Here is a 19,603-nt window from a genome sequence, read left to right on the forward strand (position 1 = left end):
TTACACTGGTCTTGGTTGAGATGTGCTCTATGTCTCCGGCTACAATAACATTCTACTGATCGCTATTGAAATATGTTCCTTGTCTTCGTTCACAATAACATTATACTGATTGTTATTGACATCTACTCTCTGCCTTCTGCTACAATAACATTATACTGATTGTTATTGATATCTACTCTCTGCCTTCTGCTACAATAACATTACACTGATCGTTGTTGATATCTACTCTCTGTCTTCTGCTACAATAACATTGCACTGATCGTTGTTGATATCTACTCTCTGTCTTCTGCTACAATAACATTACACTGATCGTTGTTGATATCTACTCTCTGTCTTCTGCTACAATAACATTGCACTGATCGTTGTTGATATCTACTCTCTGTCTTCTGCTACAATAACATTACACTAATTGTTGTTGAGATGTGCTCTCTGTCTTCTGCTACAATAACATTACACTGGCCTTTGTTGAGATGTGTTCTCTGTCTTCTGCTACAATAACATTACACTAATTGTTGTTGAGATGTGTTCTCTGTCTTCTGCTACAATAACATTACACTGGCCTTTGTTGAGATGTGTTCTCTGTCTTCTGCTACAGTAATATTACACTGGTCTTTGTTGAGATGTGCTCTCTGTCTTCTGCTACAGTAATATTACACTGGCCTTTGTTGAGATGTGTTCTCTGTCTTCTGCTACAATAACATTACACTGGCCTTTGTTGAAATGTGTTCTCTGTCTTCTGCTACAGTAATATTACACTGGTCTTTGTTGAGATGTGCTCTCTGTCTTCTGCTACAGTAATATTACACTGATCGTTGTTGATATCTACTCTCTGTCTTCTGCTACAATAACATTACACTGATCGTTGTTGATATCTACTCTCTGTCTTCTGCTACAATAACATTACACTGGCCTTTGTTGAAATGTGCTCTATGTCTTCTGCTACAGTAATATTACACTGATCGTTGTTGATATCTACTCTCTGTCTTCTGCTACAATAACATTACACTGGCCTTTGTTGAGATGTGTTCTCTGTCTTCTGCTACAATAACATTACACTAATTGTTGTTGAGATGTGTTCTCTGTCTTCTGCTACAATAACATTACACTGGCCTTTGTTGAGATGTGTTCTCTGTCTTCTGCTACAGTAATATTACACTGGTCTTTGTTGAGATGTGCTCTCTGTCTTCTGCTACAGTAATATTACACTGGCCTTTGTTGAAATGTGTTCTCTGTCTTCTGCTACAGTAATATTACACTGGTCTTTGTTGAGATGTGCTCTCTGTCTTCTGCTACAGTAATATTACACTGATCGTTGTTGATATCTACTCTCTGTCTTCTGCTACAATAACATTACACTGATCGTTGTTGATATCTACTCTCTGTCTTCTGCTACAATAACATTACACTGATCGTTGTTGATATCTACTCTCTGTCTTCTGCTACAATAACATTACACTGGTCTTGGTTGAGATGTGCTCTATGTCTCCGGCTACAATAACATTCTACTGATCGCTATTGAAATATGTTCCTTGTCTTCGTTCACAATAACATTATACTGATTGTTATTGATATCTACTCTCTGCCTTCTGCTACAATAACATTATACTGATTGTTATTGATATCTACTCTCTGCCTTCTGCTACAATAACATTACACTGATCGTTGTTGATATCTACTCTCTGTCTTCTGCTACAATAACATTACACTAGCCTTTGCTGAGATGTGTTCTCTGTCTTCGTTCTCAATAACATTACACTGATCGTTGTTGATATCTACTCTCTGTCTTCTGCTACAATAACATTACACTGATCGTTGTTGATATCTACTCTCTGTCTTCTGCTACAATAACATTACACTGGCCTTTGTTGAGATGTGTTCTCTGTCTTCTGCTACAATAACATTACACTGGTCTTTGTTGAGATGCGCTCTCTGTCTTCTGCTACAATAACATTACACTGGCCTTTGTTAAGATGTGTTCTCTGTCCTATGCTACAATAACATTACAATGGTCTTTGTTTTAAATGTGCTCTATGTCTACGGCTATAATAACATTCTATTGATCGCTATTGGAATATGTTCCTTGTCTTCGTTCACAATAACAATGCACTGATTGTTGTTGATATTTACTCTCTGCCTTCTGCTACAATAAAACTATACTGATCATTGTTGATATCTACTCTCTGTTTTCTGCTACAATAACATTACACTGGCCTTTGTTGAGATGTGTTCTCTGTCTTCTGCTACAATAACATTACACTGGTCTTTGTTGAGATGTGCTCTCTGTCTTCTGCTACAGTAATATTACACTGGTCTTTGTTGAGATGTGCTCTCTGTCCTCTGCTACAATAACATTACAATGGTCTTTGTTGAGATGCGTTCGCTGTCTTCTGCTACAATAACATTATACTGCTCTTTGCTGAGATGTGTTCTCTGTCTTCTGCTTCAATAGCATTACACTGATCGTTGTTGGAATGTGCTCTATGTCTTCTGCTACAATAACATTACACTGGTCTTTGTTGAGATGTGCTCTCTATCTTCCGCTACAGTAACATTACACTGATCGTTGTTGAGATGTGCTCTCTGTCTTTGGCTACAATAATATTACATTGATCGTTGTTGAGATGTGCTCTCTGTCTTTGGCTACAATAATATTACATTGATCGTTGTTGAGATGTGCTGTCTTCCGCTACAGTAACATTACACTGATCGTTGTTGAGATGTGCTCTCTGTCTTCGGCTACAATAACGTTACATTGATCGTTGTTGAGATGTGCTCTCTCTGTTCGGCTACAATAACATTACGCTGATCGTTGATGAGACGTGCTCTCTGTCTTCGGCTACAATAACATTACACTGATCGTTGTTGAGATGTGCTCTCTGTCATTGGCTACAATAACGTTACATTAATCGTTGTTGAGATGTGCTCTCTGTCATTGGCTACAATAACGTTACATTAATCGTTGTTGAGATGTGGTCTCTGTCTTCGGCTATAATAACAGTACACTGATCGTTGTTGAGATGTGGTCTCTGTCTTCGGCTATAATAACAGTACACTGATCGTTGTTGAGATGTGGTCTCTGTCTTCGGCTATAATAACAGTACACTGATCGTTGTCGCGATGTGCTCTCTGTCTTCCGCTACCAGTCATCTCCGCTAGATGCTATTATCGCTGCAGGTGTATAAAATCTAACTCAAAAGCGATTGGTTCAAAAGCTCGTTTGCTATCCCATAGAACGGCCATATAGCTGAGCTTATATTCGGAAGATAGTAGATTCGAATCCCAGCGTCAGCGTCAGCAGTTCGTGGTTTTCACACACAACGAATGCTTGGGTTGCACCTTAATCAAGATCAGACTCGTAACCTTCCTCATTCTAGCGCTTTCCCATTGTAATATCGTCCTCCCTTGTGTCACCGCGATGTTAAACCACTAGAAAAAATACACAGTAATCCTGCTCCTTCCCCCGAATTCATACCAATATATCATCGTTGCACCTCAAAATACCATTATGTGCTAATTTTGAGGCGAGAAATATTGACCCGCAGCACATGTACCACTTAGAACGATATTGTTCATGCAGTATTGAACCTTAGATTATAGAACCTTATTGGTCGGAGTTCTAAGCTAAAATATTATCACACAGCGGTTTTTCTAGGCCCAAAGACGAAATATTTGGAACTCAATAATAAGGACTCCGACCAAGTAATGCATGTTTTTGAACTCTAGACAAAAGAAGTAAGTTGATTTAAAAATGCTATTTGTCCGTGGCGTCGACCTCTAAATATCTTTTTCCACTACTTACACCATATGTTATGAACCTGTGTGTAATTGTAACAGCGGAAGTGTAAAGTGTTAAATGTGAGGAAATGTTAAGGACGACAAAACACCCAGTTCCCAGGCCAGGGATATTAATAATTTACAATTAAAAACCCCTGACCCGGCCAGAAATCCAACCCGGGGCGCCGGGTGACAGGCGGACGCGTTGGTCCCTACACCTTGGGGCTGAACTGATACTGGCGTAGGTTATCCATATGCCAACACATTTTCCTTCCAGAATATATTATTATTATTATTATTATTATTATTATTATTATTATTATTATTATTATTATTATTATTATTATTATTATTATGGAGACATTATCGTTTGTTGGTCCTTCCTTCCGGCTGAGAACTACAGCAAGTCTCCTACAGCGGGCCGACTTCCCTCTCCGTCTGTGCCGGCGCTCTGCGAGCGTCCTTTGTCACGCACTCTGAACACATTCACATATTGTTAGAGCTCCCGCCATATTCACATGGTCTCCCTGTTTCTGGAGAGTCTATTATCTGACACCCTATTGTAACCAAGTTGAGCAGTTTTGGGTTCGTTATCCCGCCCCTTACAGACCGGCAATATTTTAATTCCTAATGCGTCTTACTTTAAATAACAAATGGAGAGCGGCTTACGAGAAGTTTAATAATAATAATAATAATAATAATAATAATAATAATAATAATAATAATAATAATAATAATAATAATAATAATAATAATAATAATAATAAAGCATGGAACCAGAAAGGCTCACCAACAGGATTCTCACTTTCAAGGAGAACATGGAAACGCAAGTCCATCGAGATCTAGAAAAGTGTGAAATCAGGGCAGAATGCATGCGAAACAGAACAGATGCGGAAATGAAGGACCTGTCCTTCGAGGAAACGAGAAAGAGCAGAGTATTCTTGGCAGAAGATGAAGTAGTTCTGATGAAAAAGAAATGAAACAGAGATCTTCCACCAAACTTGTGCAATCGCAAACCAGAGGTGGTAGACACGAAACTAATAATAATAATAATAATAATAATAATAATAATAATAATAATAATAATAATAATAATAATAATAATAATAATAATTGTACCGGGCGGTACACCACTACAGCGCACATTTAAATCTTGCGCGACTTAGAACTCCTCTACAGGAGAAACACAGAACTTGGAACTAAATCTAGTTAAACTCTTCCTCAGAAGATGTCACCTCCTTAATTTTGTAATAGTGAAGTTTCCAGTACTGTATACAATTCTACGCGTTTTCTTTACCATTTATCAGGAAGTTTGTACTTTCTGCAACAGATGTCACTACAAAAACTATGCGAAGTGAAGGAACTTTATTTGAAGAAATTTTGTATTCATAAGTTTGTTCTTAACTAAATTATGTTCATTCATTTTGGGGTTGGCAATATTGATCTTTTCTTTCCGCCAGTTTTGAATTCAGCCAATCCCTAATTTCTGTAATTAATTTCTAACCAATCACGGGTTTCTGCTTCGATTTTGTGTGTAACCTTGTATCCGCCAATAAAAGTGAGAGGGTGTGGATTGATTATTCATGAAAGGTCTCGAACTTTCCCCGAGAGTTTATAAACTGCGGATTTCCACGTCTCTTGGCCATTTGATCAACATCTAACTGAGTGTGTGTATGTGAAGTGGGAGGCGGGTGGTGCCTATGTCATCAGGCAGCAGTTCTTCAGCAAGGTAATGGCCGTTTAACATCTTTATTTCTTGCTAGCTCAACAGTTTAACCCGCGGGAAAGGTCCGAAACTTTTACCATGTAACCTACTTTTCTAAAAATGTAATTTTTTGCCAGCTTATGTAAAAACTTCATAAAATCTGCAACTGTAATTCGGGGATAGAGAGTGATTTACCCTCTCGAGCTCCCCTTCATATCGGTTTGTGGTGACTACGTTTTGTAACTGGTTATCTTCCTTCCTGTAATGTCTTAAATTATTATTATACGAGTCACCTCCATAGTTTGGGATTAGCTCCTGTTTCATCTGTCTAGTGCCTTTTAGGTTTTAAGAATGCATATTTAGGAGTGCAAGTACACACCTCCATTCAGCTTGGTGTTTCGGGCCATTTACTTAACCTGTTCTTTTTCTGCTAAGGCCCAGTAGGTTGGGTACGAGATACACCCGTTTCTTTGTAGCAGGCTTCATAGCCTGAGTCCCGCCATATAAAACAAGACAATAAATAAATAAATAAATAAATAAATAAATAAATAAATAAATAAATAAATAAATAAATAAATAAATAAATAAATAAATAAATTTGTGTAAGTTGTGCTTTGATGGCAAGTAATTGTAAAGTCTGATATTGCCTTGAATAGGCTTGAAAAACTGAGAGCGTGTCAGCTCTTTTCTAGTGTTGTAAGAATGCCTCTGGGAGGCTTGACATTGTAAAGTGGGAGCAAGTGCTCCATGTTATTAGGGGATTTCTGCCCTTCAACAAATTTGTGCGTTGAGCTAGGAGCTCGAAATTGTAAAATTAGGGGCTGTTAGCCCAAGAGAGTTAAAATTCTTGGATCCTTCTAAGTGTTGTTTTTAGATTGCTATGTCTTTGTAATTTCCCTAAAGTGAAAAGCTATCAAATTTCTATTGTTTTCTGGAAAATATAACCTGTGTTAAAATTTTAAATTAACTTTGACTCTGTAGTTAGACCCATTCATCCCGGCACCTTCTTTCACCTCTGCTGTTCCACAGATATCCCGGAATAATAATAATAATAATAATAATAATAATAATAATAATAATAATAATAATAATAATAATAATAATAATAATAATAATAATAATAATAATAATAATAATAATAATAATAATAATGTTTTAGTATCATTTCGATTGTGGTGTACTTTTAAGAGATGTCAAGTTTCGAAATTCAGAAAATATATCGACTTAGGTTTCGGAACTAACTACGCTATGACATCCCAGAGTATCGTACGTGAGATATATACCTAACACGTTGAGATATTTCGGCTTCCCATGCTGTATTATTTCTGAGATTTTGCCTTATCCTCTCTGGATGTCAGACCATTAATGGAAGCTTTGTAATGAATGGAGCGCCATCTTGAGCGAAGGGAGTGCATTGTGCTCATCAGGAAACGTGTGCGCGTTCCGGTCGAGAGCAGGCGCGCGACGGGAGAAAATGAGCAGTGCACAATATTTGAAACTGGAGGGGGTGTACACGGTTTGTGGCTTTACGAGGGTGGGGGGACTTCGCGGCAGCCAATCACTACTCCATTAGCATTTCTTCACACAACACAACACACTGAGCCAGATTCCTTCTCAACAGCCTGTTTCTTAAAAGCTACTAACAGATGAATCTACTTATTTGAAGGAATTCATAAATATTTTTGATGTATTTTTTCATTACTTCAAAATGTATTTAATTTAACTGTCATTATTATACTGAGTGAGAAAATGCGGCATCGTAAGTAAATTCCGCACAACCACGAATATTCGCCTGATGAAGCTGCACACTCGCTACACAGCAACAACTGAGGAGTTGTCGAGAACACCTCAACCAATGGTAGAACAATAACTTCGATTTTTAACTCTGATAACGCAAAGATCCATTACACTACCTAGTTAGGTATTTGTCGGCGTGGTAAGTTTAAAGGACATTAAGGCACATTTAATTTTCGCAAGGTCAAAACCGCTGCACAAACCTAAAATTATATTTCTGCTGTTTATGGTGAAATGGCGTATGGCTTTTAGTGTCGGGAGTGCCCGAGGATATGTTCGGCTCGCCAGGTGCAGGTCTTTCGATTTCACGCCCGTAGGCAACCTTCGCGTCTTGATAAGAATGAAATGATGATGGGGACGACACATACACCCAGCCCCCGTGCCAGCAAAATTAACCAATGGTGGTTAAAATTCCCGACCCTGCCGGGAATCGACACTGGGACCCCTGTGACCAAAGTCCAGCGCGCTAACCATTTATCCATGGAACTGGACTGTTTATGGTGAAGATGCTCTAATAGATCGGACATGCTGGAAGTGGCTTTTCAAGATTTTGGTCTGGAAAATTTTCTTTACGAGACAAATGTCGTATCGGCAGGCGTTTGGGTACTGTCGGTTAAAGAATGAAAACGTTGCAACTCAATTAAAACGACACATTAATTGGAAGTAAATATAAACATTGGATGCGATATAATAGTTATAGACTGAAAACACAGCTATTTTGTGGTTGCACTTGATTGTGGTGGTCTCAGCCTCGTCTGTATAGCGATAGTAGGTATTGTGGAGAGATGAAAAGAATGCAGGAATGAGGAATGTGGCCTGGAAGCACGTACTTCCTGTTCTGCCCAGACAGATCGGCTCTTATCTGCTCGTATCTGCTACACGAAAACATTGACTCACACTTTGGAGTTTGCTGGATTACAACTGACAAGAGCGAAGAGCTGTCAGAGAAGATAATATTAAGTCACCTGGATAGTAGCGAAGTTGCTATGGTAACCACTGTGTCACTGGCTCTGCTGGTGAGAACCCCGTCGCCTCACCGGGCATGTGCATTCTTCTGATCTCCTAACAGTACCGTACTCTAACAAAACCATTGCATCATTTTAAAGAGAATTATTCTTATTCTGAGGAATGAATGAAAACTTTCAAACCAGTTTTTCTGAGAAGGGAGATTTTGACTTTGTGTTTCGCTTATAAACTCACGATATGATATATGGAAGATACTGCCCAAAACTAATGCTTCCAGGTTTAGGAGTTTCATCAATTACAAAATTATATGTAGAAGATTGTGTTGGACCAGATTTCTTCCACAGTGCCTGCGGTAACTCATTACTGAATTATACGACTTCGAATTAAGCAGTGTGACTGACATTTCATGATGTGAACATTTAAAGATTCCACAAATCTGTTAACTGAAGTATCGGAGCAAGTCTTGTAATGTGTAATAGTAAGCTGTGTGGGTGAGCTGCAGACTGGACACTGTAGCCACTGCGTGCTATTCTGCAAGCGAACGTAGCCCGCCCTAAGAAGCCGTTCCGATGCCTGACTTCACTGAATGGGTCGCTTGTCGGCCGCTTCGCCTGAGCTGGGGTACGGAACAATACAACCCCCTCCCACTCCCACTTCCCTCCTTACACACTACTGGCAGTTTTTAAATTCGCTATATACTGTATGTAGCGAGTGGACCTTAACTTTATATATAGCGTTAAATACGTTCCAAATCATCATCTCACAGATGAGTGCGGTTCACTGAGGAGACGTCACCCGTGAACGACTTGCAAATCACCACCGAGATCATCAACACTGATGGCCAGATCTTACTTCAGGGGTGTGATGAGAGCCTTCAAGTAACTTATCTCTCACATTGGATCACTTGTTTGGCTGCACTGTCGCCAGATCCTTTAGGGACAACTTCCGATATTTGAAAGTGTTGCAGAAAATACGAGCTTGCAATCTGGAGATGGTAGGTTCGAATCCCAACGTCTGCAGCCCTGAGGATGGTTTTCCGTGGTTTCCCATTTTAAGACCAGGGAAATTCTGGAGCTGCAGTTAAATTAAGGCCACGAACGCTACCAAAATAAATAAATAAATAAATAAATAAATAAATAAATAAAACATATTTAGATTGAATATTGTTTTCAGTTCTCACAGAAGCTTCTAGGAACGATTTCATTATTATTACTATTATTATTATTATTATTATTATTATTATTATTATTATTATTATTATTATTATTTGCGGGGCTGAGTGGCTCAGACGATTAAGGCGCTGGCCTTCTGACCCCAACTTGGCAGGTTCGATCCTGGCTCAGTCCGGTGGTATTTGAAGGTGCTCAAATACGTCAGCCTCGTGTCGGTAGATTTACTGGCACGTAAAAGAACTCCTGCGGGACTAAATTCCGGCACCTCGGCGTCTCCGAAAACCGTAAAAGAGTAGTTAGTGGGACTTAAAACAAATAACATTATTATTATTATTATTATTATTATTATTATTATTATTATTTAATCCCAAATACTTACAGTATATCTGGGATTAGCGTCCACAAAACCACCTCTGACCCAGCAACACATACTGTTAAATATCTCAGCTCCCTGTTCCGGCGAGAGGGTAATTAATTGTCGCCTTCTTGGTAGATTTCGACTTCACTTGTCCATTAATAATGGCAACTGGGTGCAGGATGTGTAATTCACAGGTTGTTCGAGGTTATGTCGGAAATTCAACGTATTATTTATAGGAAGAGGCGCGGTAAAAGTTAGGATCGTGACTGGTTAGGGAGTGCGTAGGTGTATGACGCCTTGCACAGAACACAGGACCCCTGGCAAGAGTTAGTGTAGCATCAATTAGCAGCGTCAAAATAAACTGAGGGCATTACTGGTACTGCACTCAAATATTTAACAGTCAACTTTCATAGGTGGTATAATTTGCTTTTGATTATGGTTTTTCGCTGATTTTGATGACAATATGTTTCCTTACAGTAATGAACTTTCAGGAGGAGTCCACAGCTTCGATTCCAAGCTGGATCAACTAATCGAACGTCTTGCCATTCCGGTCATCGCAGGAGCTCAAATAGCACCACGACACATTTGTAATTAGCGGCAAAGAGAATGCATCAACATGAGGATGAATGCACATGGTGTCTCGGTATCTCTTCAGTGCTGTAGAACTGATCCTCAGTCTAGTGGATGAATACAGAACTGTTCCACAGCCTGCTAATTTCTGTAAATTTAACAGATGATGTATATAGGCGTTTTCAGCCATCCAAAGCCTGTTGCATGAGAACATTAAGTGTACTCTGGTAGATGATGGCAGAGCCTGCTAGTGTCATGGCATACCACGGCGTTATTGCATACAAACATTTTAATATTCAAAGAGAACACTACAGTTATTAATAAAACATTTACTCATGTCATTTTCACTATCAAAGATATGAACGGAGGGTTAATTCGTTAGACGCTCCAGTAATGGTGTTTTAAATTCGAAACACGCATTAAAAGAAACATCTTTGGTTTTAATGGTCTGATAAGATTTATTTCCTGTAAATACCTTCACTAGATTTCCATTGTATACATTTAGATGTCTTCACTATCAGTTTAAGGGACGAAAAGTTGTGTGTTCTATAAGTCAGTCTGAATATTTATGAATTCTCTGTGAATCTAAGAAATCGGGCTTTTCAGTATTACAGACACTGAAGACGAGGTTATGTTACCTCTTCCTTAAGATTTGCTTTACGTCGCACCGAGACAGATAGGTTTTATGGCGACGATGGGGTGGGGAAGGGATAGGAATGGGAAGGAGGTGGCCATGGTCTAAATTAAGGTACAGTCGCAGCATTTGCCTGGTGTGAAAATGGGAAACCACGGAAAGCCATCTTCCGGACTGCCGACAGTGAGGTTAAAATCCACTATCTTCCGGATACAAGTTCACAGCTGCGAGTCCCTAACCGCACAGGAACCCGCCGAGTGAGTTTATGTTCAACCATCTACAAATTCTTCCAAGAAAGCGATAAATCCTGTGTTATCAAGTTTGGAACGTTATTGCTTCACATGCAACACCAGCTGGATAGCATAGAGAAAAGACTACGTTGGGATTTAGTGGGTGGTGGATGATGTGAACTACGAAGCTTCATGGATAAAAACCAAATTAACTATTTGCGTGATAAATGTCTTTCTTATTTGTAACTCGAAAATGCACTAAGTAACAAATGGAGAAATACATTGTGAGTAGGTTTGATGAGGTTTTAGGGCGACATAATGAAGCTCAAGTATACAGTTCCAAATGATGTGGACAACTCCTCACAGTGCCGCATGCGCCGCAGTTTTCGAGAGCGATATTAACTGATCACCGTTAAAGTTAGACAGGGCGATATTGTTTCGGTTTGGTCATGTAGAACGCTCCCCCGTCATTATGATGCTGTAACAACAATTTGATTACAGTAGCTCACGGCCTTCTGGATCCACGAGAGGAGAAGAGGCGACCATTGTACTCCAAGGGCCCGGGCACATAAATCAAACACGCTCCAAAGACTGGCCGAGTACAACGTTTACAATACATGCTGACATGCAGCTCATACAGCATAAAGTGGCTTCCTTGAAACACCCTGCTGTCTGCTTCTAATTCCCACGAAACATTATTTTCCCGTCAAAAATTTCTAAAATATTTTATATCACTTAATAAACGTTGCGAAAATGTCACAAGTAGGATAGGTTGATGTACAGACTGATATGTAGTAACAATGTTTGGCTCTGTGAGGAAACCAGTGGGAAACTGTCCCATTCCTCATTAATTATTAATTATTGGAAATTGTGGTTATGATTATATGAAGTCTAATGTATGTCCAAACAAATATTTCGAGAATTCACCCCAAATTTCTCTTAGATAATGTCTGAAGTTCTGGCCTGTTGTTTTTCAAACATGTGTTGTTAAGAACATTTAAGTTATTCAACTTATGTATACCAATATCCAAATTATTACCTACCTATAAAGATCATAGAAGGAGCTCAAGTTAATACATTATAATCATCATTATCATCCTCCTATGTATGCTAGGGGTGGTTTATCCCCACAGTGTTTTTCTCCAGATAGTAAGTCATATGTGTACGAAGTTTGGTTTGAATTGTTCCAGTGGTTTGGATGAGATGTAGAACATACACACATACTTACATTTCATCCTGTCTTCGATGGAATCTCACGGGACCGAAATATTTCCGCTAAAGGCAGTTTCCGCTTAGTAAAGTTTTACTCGGAAATAGCCTCATTTTCCATTTATTCGCACTGAATCTTGGAGACTACGTTACACATTATCAAAACACGTGAAGTTTTCTTAGAGATACAGTTGGCCTACTATACATTCTCCAGCAGTTCGAGTTTTCTCAATGCAGTGGTCTTACTTCTACCTGAATTCCAGTGAAACTTCATTTTAATGTGCATTTATTTTAATTTGTACTTGCAAATGTTGCATTTTATAATATTGTATTTTCTAGCCAAATGGAAGATATATGATACTTTTAATCTTGCCAAACCAAATTAATATAATTTCGTTCACAATATTCAGGTAGTCAGATTACTGTTTGACTGAAGCGCCAAGTGAATCACTGAAAAATACCACATATAGTTTTAGCTAAGTCGGTGGGAGGTAACACGTCTTGCAAGCCTGTTCTCGTACTAAAATCGTCTGAAAGACCAACGGCCTAGACGCTATGTTACATGTTCCTTGTTTCGATTACTCATTTTCAGCGCTTATTACTTCTTGAGAAATCCGGTCAAGAGTACAGTTCAACAAACAACAACTACATACATGAGTTGGTAGCAAACTGTATGACGTCCCAGAAAAATTGTAAGGCTGATTCGTGAAGTGAGAGTGGAATTCTCAAAATCACTTCAAAGTACTGGGACGGAGGATATCAAGTGCTTGAGTTGATCGTACGCTGTGGCAGCTTTGCATGTAGATTTTCCCGCATTATCCGCTTCGCAAGGAGCGCCAGATCAAAGGTTCCTCGCCGTCCCAAGAGGATGTCTGCAGGGGGAAGATAGTACGGCTTATTGATTCCTAGCCGGTTCTCCATGGTCCACACATCCAATACACGTCTCCATTAACAAGCCGTTAGACAATGTAGAACAGTTCTCATGTAAAATTATGTTTCTTTGTCAACAATTCAACTTACCTTCCTAAAGAAGCTAAGCAGCAGTTTTCTTGTACGTATACTTTATAATGTAATTTTGCACAGAGAAGAATACCACATCCAAATAAATATTTTGTGTTCCCTGTTGAAATAATGTAACTACGAATCACCCTTTTTAAAATCAGTTTTACATTGAACATTGACCAACTGCGGACTGCGGAAAAGTACAATCATGCTGTACTCCGTTAAATGTAACTCAGTCAAATGGATTTCAAAAGACTTATTTTCTTGTCTAGCTCAACAGTGATGTTCTAATGGAAATTTAGTGATTTTCTTTCTTCCTAGGACTGTTTTATTTAATAATTCATGGAAATGCTAGCAGAAAACGGCGACAATAAATATCTTTTTCCAACGCAAACACGTCGACTTCCCAGTATCGACATTTCCGCTGACCTCGAATGGAATATTAATAATCCATGTTGGCCAACTGAGGCAGGGGAAAGAGTTCAGTCTCACTACTGCTTTTGATGACTTCTCAGACAGATAGAGCTCGCGCTTTCGGGCAGTAACCTCGTACATAATGTACCGAGAGTAACATACATTCTAGGGGCTCTAATAGGTGTACGCCTATTGTTTATGCAAATCTCATATCAGAACCGTTGTACGGGCTAGAATATATTTGTTAATCACTTTAGTAAGATTGCATTCTAATCAAAGTTTACTGAATAAGGATTGAAGATTTACAAGTCTGAACCCTGTTTAACTGAAAATGTCTGAAAAATCGTAAATCTGTCAAATCTCAAACGCGAAGATCTTTACATAAGCACGTTACAGAATAAAATGATACCCCCAAAGAGTGGCGAAGTGTAGATGATATGGCTGGTTCGTGTGTTTGAGGACATAACACGTGTTGTGTGATGGTAGGGGGTGCGGTGTGTAGTCCCCCAGGGGGAGGGAACAGGCACTAATTAGGGGGACAAAGGCACCGCCAGTCCTTTAAGACCTACCCTTGGCGGACAGCCAGCCAACGAAGATATCGATCGTAAATTAATAAATCATCATTCAACGGCACAAGTCTTCAAGTTGTGAAAATAACTCGAACAGTCGTCATGGAGCAGTTCATATGCTATTACCTGATATTTATTAGTAAAGTAAAAAGTAACACATCTCTTTATCCCGTCTACGCGCAGGAAGTCTCCATGTCCTAAAGTATACCTTCCCCATTCTCTAAGACTGGTCACCTCTGGCCCACGAATTAATTTGGTGTTTTTTTTTTCTGTAGTACGCTCAATTAGCCCCATGACTATGCTCTGTTCCGGGAATGAAATTGGAGAAGTTGGTTTCTCTGAAGGCGAAGGAGTTGGAAAAGTGAGCGTCCACTGTACCTGCCGTCCAGATGGAGAGACGCCAGTGCTCAACACCTGGGCCACGGCTGCACGTTCCGAGAGTTAAAAGTGAGATGCAGCTCGCCCGGAATTTCCAAATTTTAAAATGAATACGTGAAAGTAATTGTTCCACGTAAAGAGCATTATTGTCTTTTATAATTGTTGAATTTCTTTATTTTTAATTAAATAATATTATAACGAACACATTATACTCATTTCAGGTCCACATTCGACGTAATCCATGAAAGAATTTATATCATCCAATAATCAGTCGGTAGATGTATAGAATCGCCCACATGATGCGGTGTCTATTAGTAGCTGTTTTCAACTCTCCTTTTTAATGTACTCTTTATTTGTTCATTACACACCATCCTTTTGTGTATCATTTTCTAGTAATTGTTAGAATGTCTTTCGTCAATTTAACTGTCAGCCAACTAATGATAGTTCAATAGAACCGAAACAAGTACTGGTGGAAAAAATATCTTTCATTTACGTATCATTATTGTAAGGTTGTCTTTAAAAGTGTATTGAAAGGTGGAATGCTATATTTTTTATCTCGGCAGAATTTACAACTTGTTTATTGCTATTATTACTAACAGCGTTTAAAATCTGATGTTTTGTGGTAACGATAGTGATGACACGCGTGCGCTATACGGCTGTTGATTACGCTGGCCGTGCGCCACAAGTGACTTTATTGTTGAGATGATCGTGTTTGTGTTTAGTTCATTGTTCCGGCTAACGATACACGTGTTTATTAAAACTCCCTCTTCCCCCTCTTCCGTCATGTCGAAATCATTAACATAATCATCGATCAACATACTGTAGCTGACAGTGCAGATGATATGTCAGTGCCCTACTAGATAATTCAATCAATGCCGCCAAATTCATAGATATCCAGTTTTTGTCCACTAGTATGATAATTAATACCTACTAGATACAAACTTAGTTATAAAACTGGCGTTCGCTTTTATCCCACGATAACACGTCTGGGAAATGATGTGTTAACCAAGCTATTTGAATAGGAAATGATGATGACGGGTGTGAAATTTGTTGGCTTGCACGTGATGTGATCCCATTGGTAAAATAGTATGCTAATTGCATCATCTTATTAGCAAGGCTGATATTTTAAAATCCATGAAAATTTTAACTCTGCACAGTAACGCGATCTGCATGTTGCGTACCCATGATTGATGTAAATGAGGCTCAAATAATGAATATGTGCAGCGTTTTATGTGCACTAGCATCTGCCGTGCGTGACCCCCATGACAATACTGGCGCAAACCTGCTATGAACTCATATTTGTGTGAGGGATTCACTTTCTAAGTAGGTGTGTTGTAATTTCTTGATGGATGCAGTGTTTGTTCATCTGTCTCTTGGCACAGTGAGATGTAGCTTCCAGTGAAGACTCAGTCACATTCGTGGCAGTAAAAGTAAGGAAGAAGCTGAGGTATCAGTAAGAACAGTGCATTTGAGAAGGGACTGTTTGCGTTGCAAAACTTGTGTAACGTAATGCGTTAAAATGAGTGACGGAAGTGTAACCATAGAAATAGCGCAGGTTGTGATATAAGGTGTGGATGTATGGCAGACAATGTTACCTAGCAACCGTGCACGCTGTGATGTAAGGTGTGGATGTATGGCCAGACAATGTTACCTAGCAACCGTGCACGTTGTGATGTAAGGTGTGGATGTATGGCCAGACAATGTTACCTAGCAACCGTGCAGGCTACCTCTTATGACTGCTTGCCATCTGGAATGAGCAGCCATTGATAGACGGCCATCGTCGAGAGACATATTTATGATCATTTGATTGTCGCTAAGGTGAACGTTTCTATTTCTAGCTTCACTTATCTATCATTGTTACAATTAGACAAGTCAAATTGTTTTGAAATGGAAATTATTCAGAATCTTAAATTCACGAACAGCACCAATCAACACAGTTTTGTTTTGCGATGATACATTTAAAGCACAGAAGTGGACGATAATGGAAAGGTCAGCAACCCAACGCCACAGACTCAGTGAGTAAAGCAGAAGACTTACCTGCATGCTGGTCGTCCCTCTTGCGCTTGCTGATGCTGTTTCCGTTGGGGTCCGGCTGTTGACCCTGGGGGATTCCCAGGATGCCGTTGATGCTGTAGGCTCCAGGTCGCTGGGGGTCGTGGTGTGCCACCGAACTAGCGGGGGCGTGCGTGATGACCGATACAGAGCCCGCCCCCGTACCACCCCCACCACCTCCGGTACCACCACCACTCTGCTGCTGTTGCTGCTGCTGGTGTTGGTGGACGTGTTTTGCCTTTTCCGCCGCCTTGTTGCGCACAATTCTGAAAACAAATAACACATTATTGGTCGCGAGTTCGATCCCCATCTGAAAGTGAAGAGGCTTTCATTTCATGAGCTACAAACGGCAGAGGAACTGGAACTCTACTGGGAGATGTTGCTTTCATTTTAAATTATTGGGTCAACGCATAAGTTCGTGAGGTTCTTATATTTTATATTTTACTTTATTTATTTGATTTTACTGTCACTGTCACGCACTGTAACTCACATTCACAGTCACTCAGTGATGTATTCACCTCTATTCTCTATGACCATCTGACAACGTTGAGGTAGCAGTTGAATGCCTCGCCTGTAGAAATGTTTTGGTTTTGACTGGAAGAAATCTGTTAGCCATTGGTCAAGTGAAGCTTCGTCAGAAACAATTGCCCCTGAATGTGGTTAGAAAGAGAGCGGAAAAGACGGAAATCTGAGGGGGCAAAGTCAGGAAAATACGGAGGATGATGAAGAGGTTCCAATCCAAGTTCAGCGATCACACCTTTGGTCGATTGCGCTGTATGCGGACGAGCAATAAGACTGGTTGTTGTCTTTGTTTTTTATTGCCAATAGAAACGGCAAGCCGTCTTAGCTGGTCACTATACACAGCAGAGGTAATCGTTACGCTTTTCGAAAGACGTTCATGGTGAAGAATGCCATCTTTGTTGCACCAAACACACAACAGGATTTTCTGTCGATGGGCACTGTCCTTGGCAAGGGGAGTTGTGATGGGCCTCTTCTTCATGTTAACATACAGGCACCATTTCTCGTCACCGGTGACAATGTTCGAAAGGAATGCTTCGTGCCTATCACAAGGAAGCCAAGAACAGATGTTTACGCGTTGATTTTTGTTTCTGCCACTTAGCATCGAATGCAAATGGCGTACAATAGTTGACTGATCACATTCAAACACTTGCGCCATTTCCCGCGTTCTTTGACGAGGATTCTCATGAAGCAACACATTCGAGCGATTTTCGTCAAATTCTGAAGGTCTTCCAGAACGTGGATCATCAGACAGGTCAAACCGTCCTGCTCGAAAGCGGGAAGACCATTTTTGTGCAATTGATTCATACCCGTGCACTGTACAAATTGTTCTGCTGCACTGGATCGTCGGTTAAACTCAAAGAGTAAAACGTGTCTTGACATTCCATATCCGTTTGTCTGAATATGCATAAATAATACGTTCACAATCAAGAAAAACTGTGTTTCACAACACACAAACTCCAAACTCAGTTGAATGAATAAATGGCGTGTGGCGTTTAGTGCCGGGAGTGTCCGAGGACATGTTCGGCTCGCCAGGTGCAGGCATTTCGATTTGACGCCGTTAGCCGACCTGCGCGTCATGATGAGGATGAAATGATGACGAAGACGACACATACACCCAGTCTCCGTGCCACAGAAATTAACCAATGGTGGTTTAAATTACCGACCCTGCCGGGAGTCGAACCCGGGAACCCTGTGACCAAAGGCCAGCGCGTGGAGCCGGACTCCAAACTCAGTTAAAACAACGGAACAACGAGAAGCAATCCCTTCACGCCACATTGTTGCCAAGCCAAAAGAACATCGCACGAACTTATGCATCGACCCTATAATTCTCTCTGGTAAACACTAAATGTTCAGCAGAACTCTTAACGCAGTTAATCCAGTTACATTTACTTCTAACTAATTTTTAATTCCATTCCAGATCATAGTTATTGACGGTTCCTGTCATGAAAAAACATCTGTAATTGAGACCTCCGACCTATTCATAGACATATGGACGCAAAATATTCGAGTTCTTAATCGTCGACAAGAGGCTGAGTCATGCAGGATAGAGACTGGAACCCACAACAAAATATGCACCTTCGTACCTTCCATTTTACTTTATCAAGAACTTTTAGCAATATTTTAATGCATATTCCATAATTTTAATCTTAATGTCATTTTAATTCAATGTGTTTTACTGAACATTACTGATGTATTGACTTAGGAACTTAGGAGGATAAGAAATACTGTTTGGTATCATGTAAGAGATATTTTGCATGCCGACATCATAAGACATAGTCCAACCGTGCCCTCTTTCGACGTTCGTGACTCCCTACCATTAACCTTCAGTGCAGATAGTGTAATAGGACCATCATGGTAATCAGATGAATCTACCGTCGTCCATCTCAAAATTACAACTCAGAAAATCTTAGCACCAAAGTGCGAAAATGGAATTTGGGTGAAAAAGAAATCACATGAAAAGTACCAATCTACAGAAAAAATCACAGATACAATCAGGAAACGACGATTAAAATTTTATAGTCAGTTATAAAGAATGGATAATAACAGGCTCACAAAGAAAATTTTAAACTTGACAATGAAAAATCACAATAAGAGGCTCAAAGAAATCAGTGAAGACCTAAATGAAATTGGCAATAATGAAGAAACCATTGAAGATAGGATCAAATTCAGAGCCTTAATTCATAAAGCCCACCAGACTAAGTGCAGGATGGACTGTACAACGTAACAAAGAACTCAGAGAATGGATGAAGAGAAG

General features: G+C 39.7%; 1 protein-coding gene across 1 annotated transcript in view; it reads right to left on the reverse strand.

Annotated features, from left to right (window-relative positions):
- Window positions 1–19,603, reverse strand: part of sv (shaven) — a 183,785-nt gene that overhangs the window by 33,438 nt on the left and 130,744 nt on the right. The window contains exon 4 of the mRNA XM_067152819.2: window positions 16,813–17,093. Coding sequence (XP_067008920.2) covers window positions 16,813–17,093 — 281 coding nt within the window. The remainder of the gene's footprint in view (window positions 1–16,812; window positions 17,094–19,603) is intronic.

The sequence above is a fragment of the Anabrus simplex genome, chromosome 8 (assembly GCF_040414725.1).
Source record: "Anabrus simplex isolate iqAnaSimp1 chromosome 8, ASM4041472v1, whole genome shotgun sequence".
Taxonomy (NCBI): domain Eukaryota; kingdom Metazoa; phylum Arthropoda; class Insecta; order Orthoptera; family Tettigoniidae; genus Anabrus; species Anabrus simplex.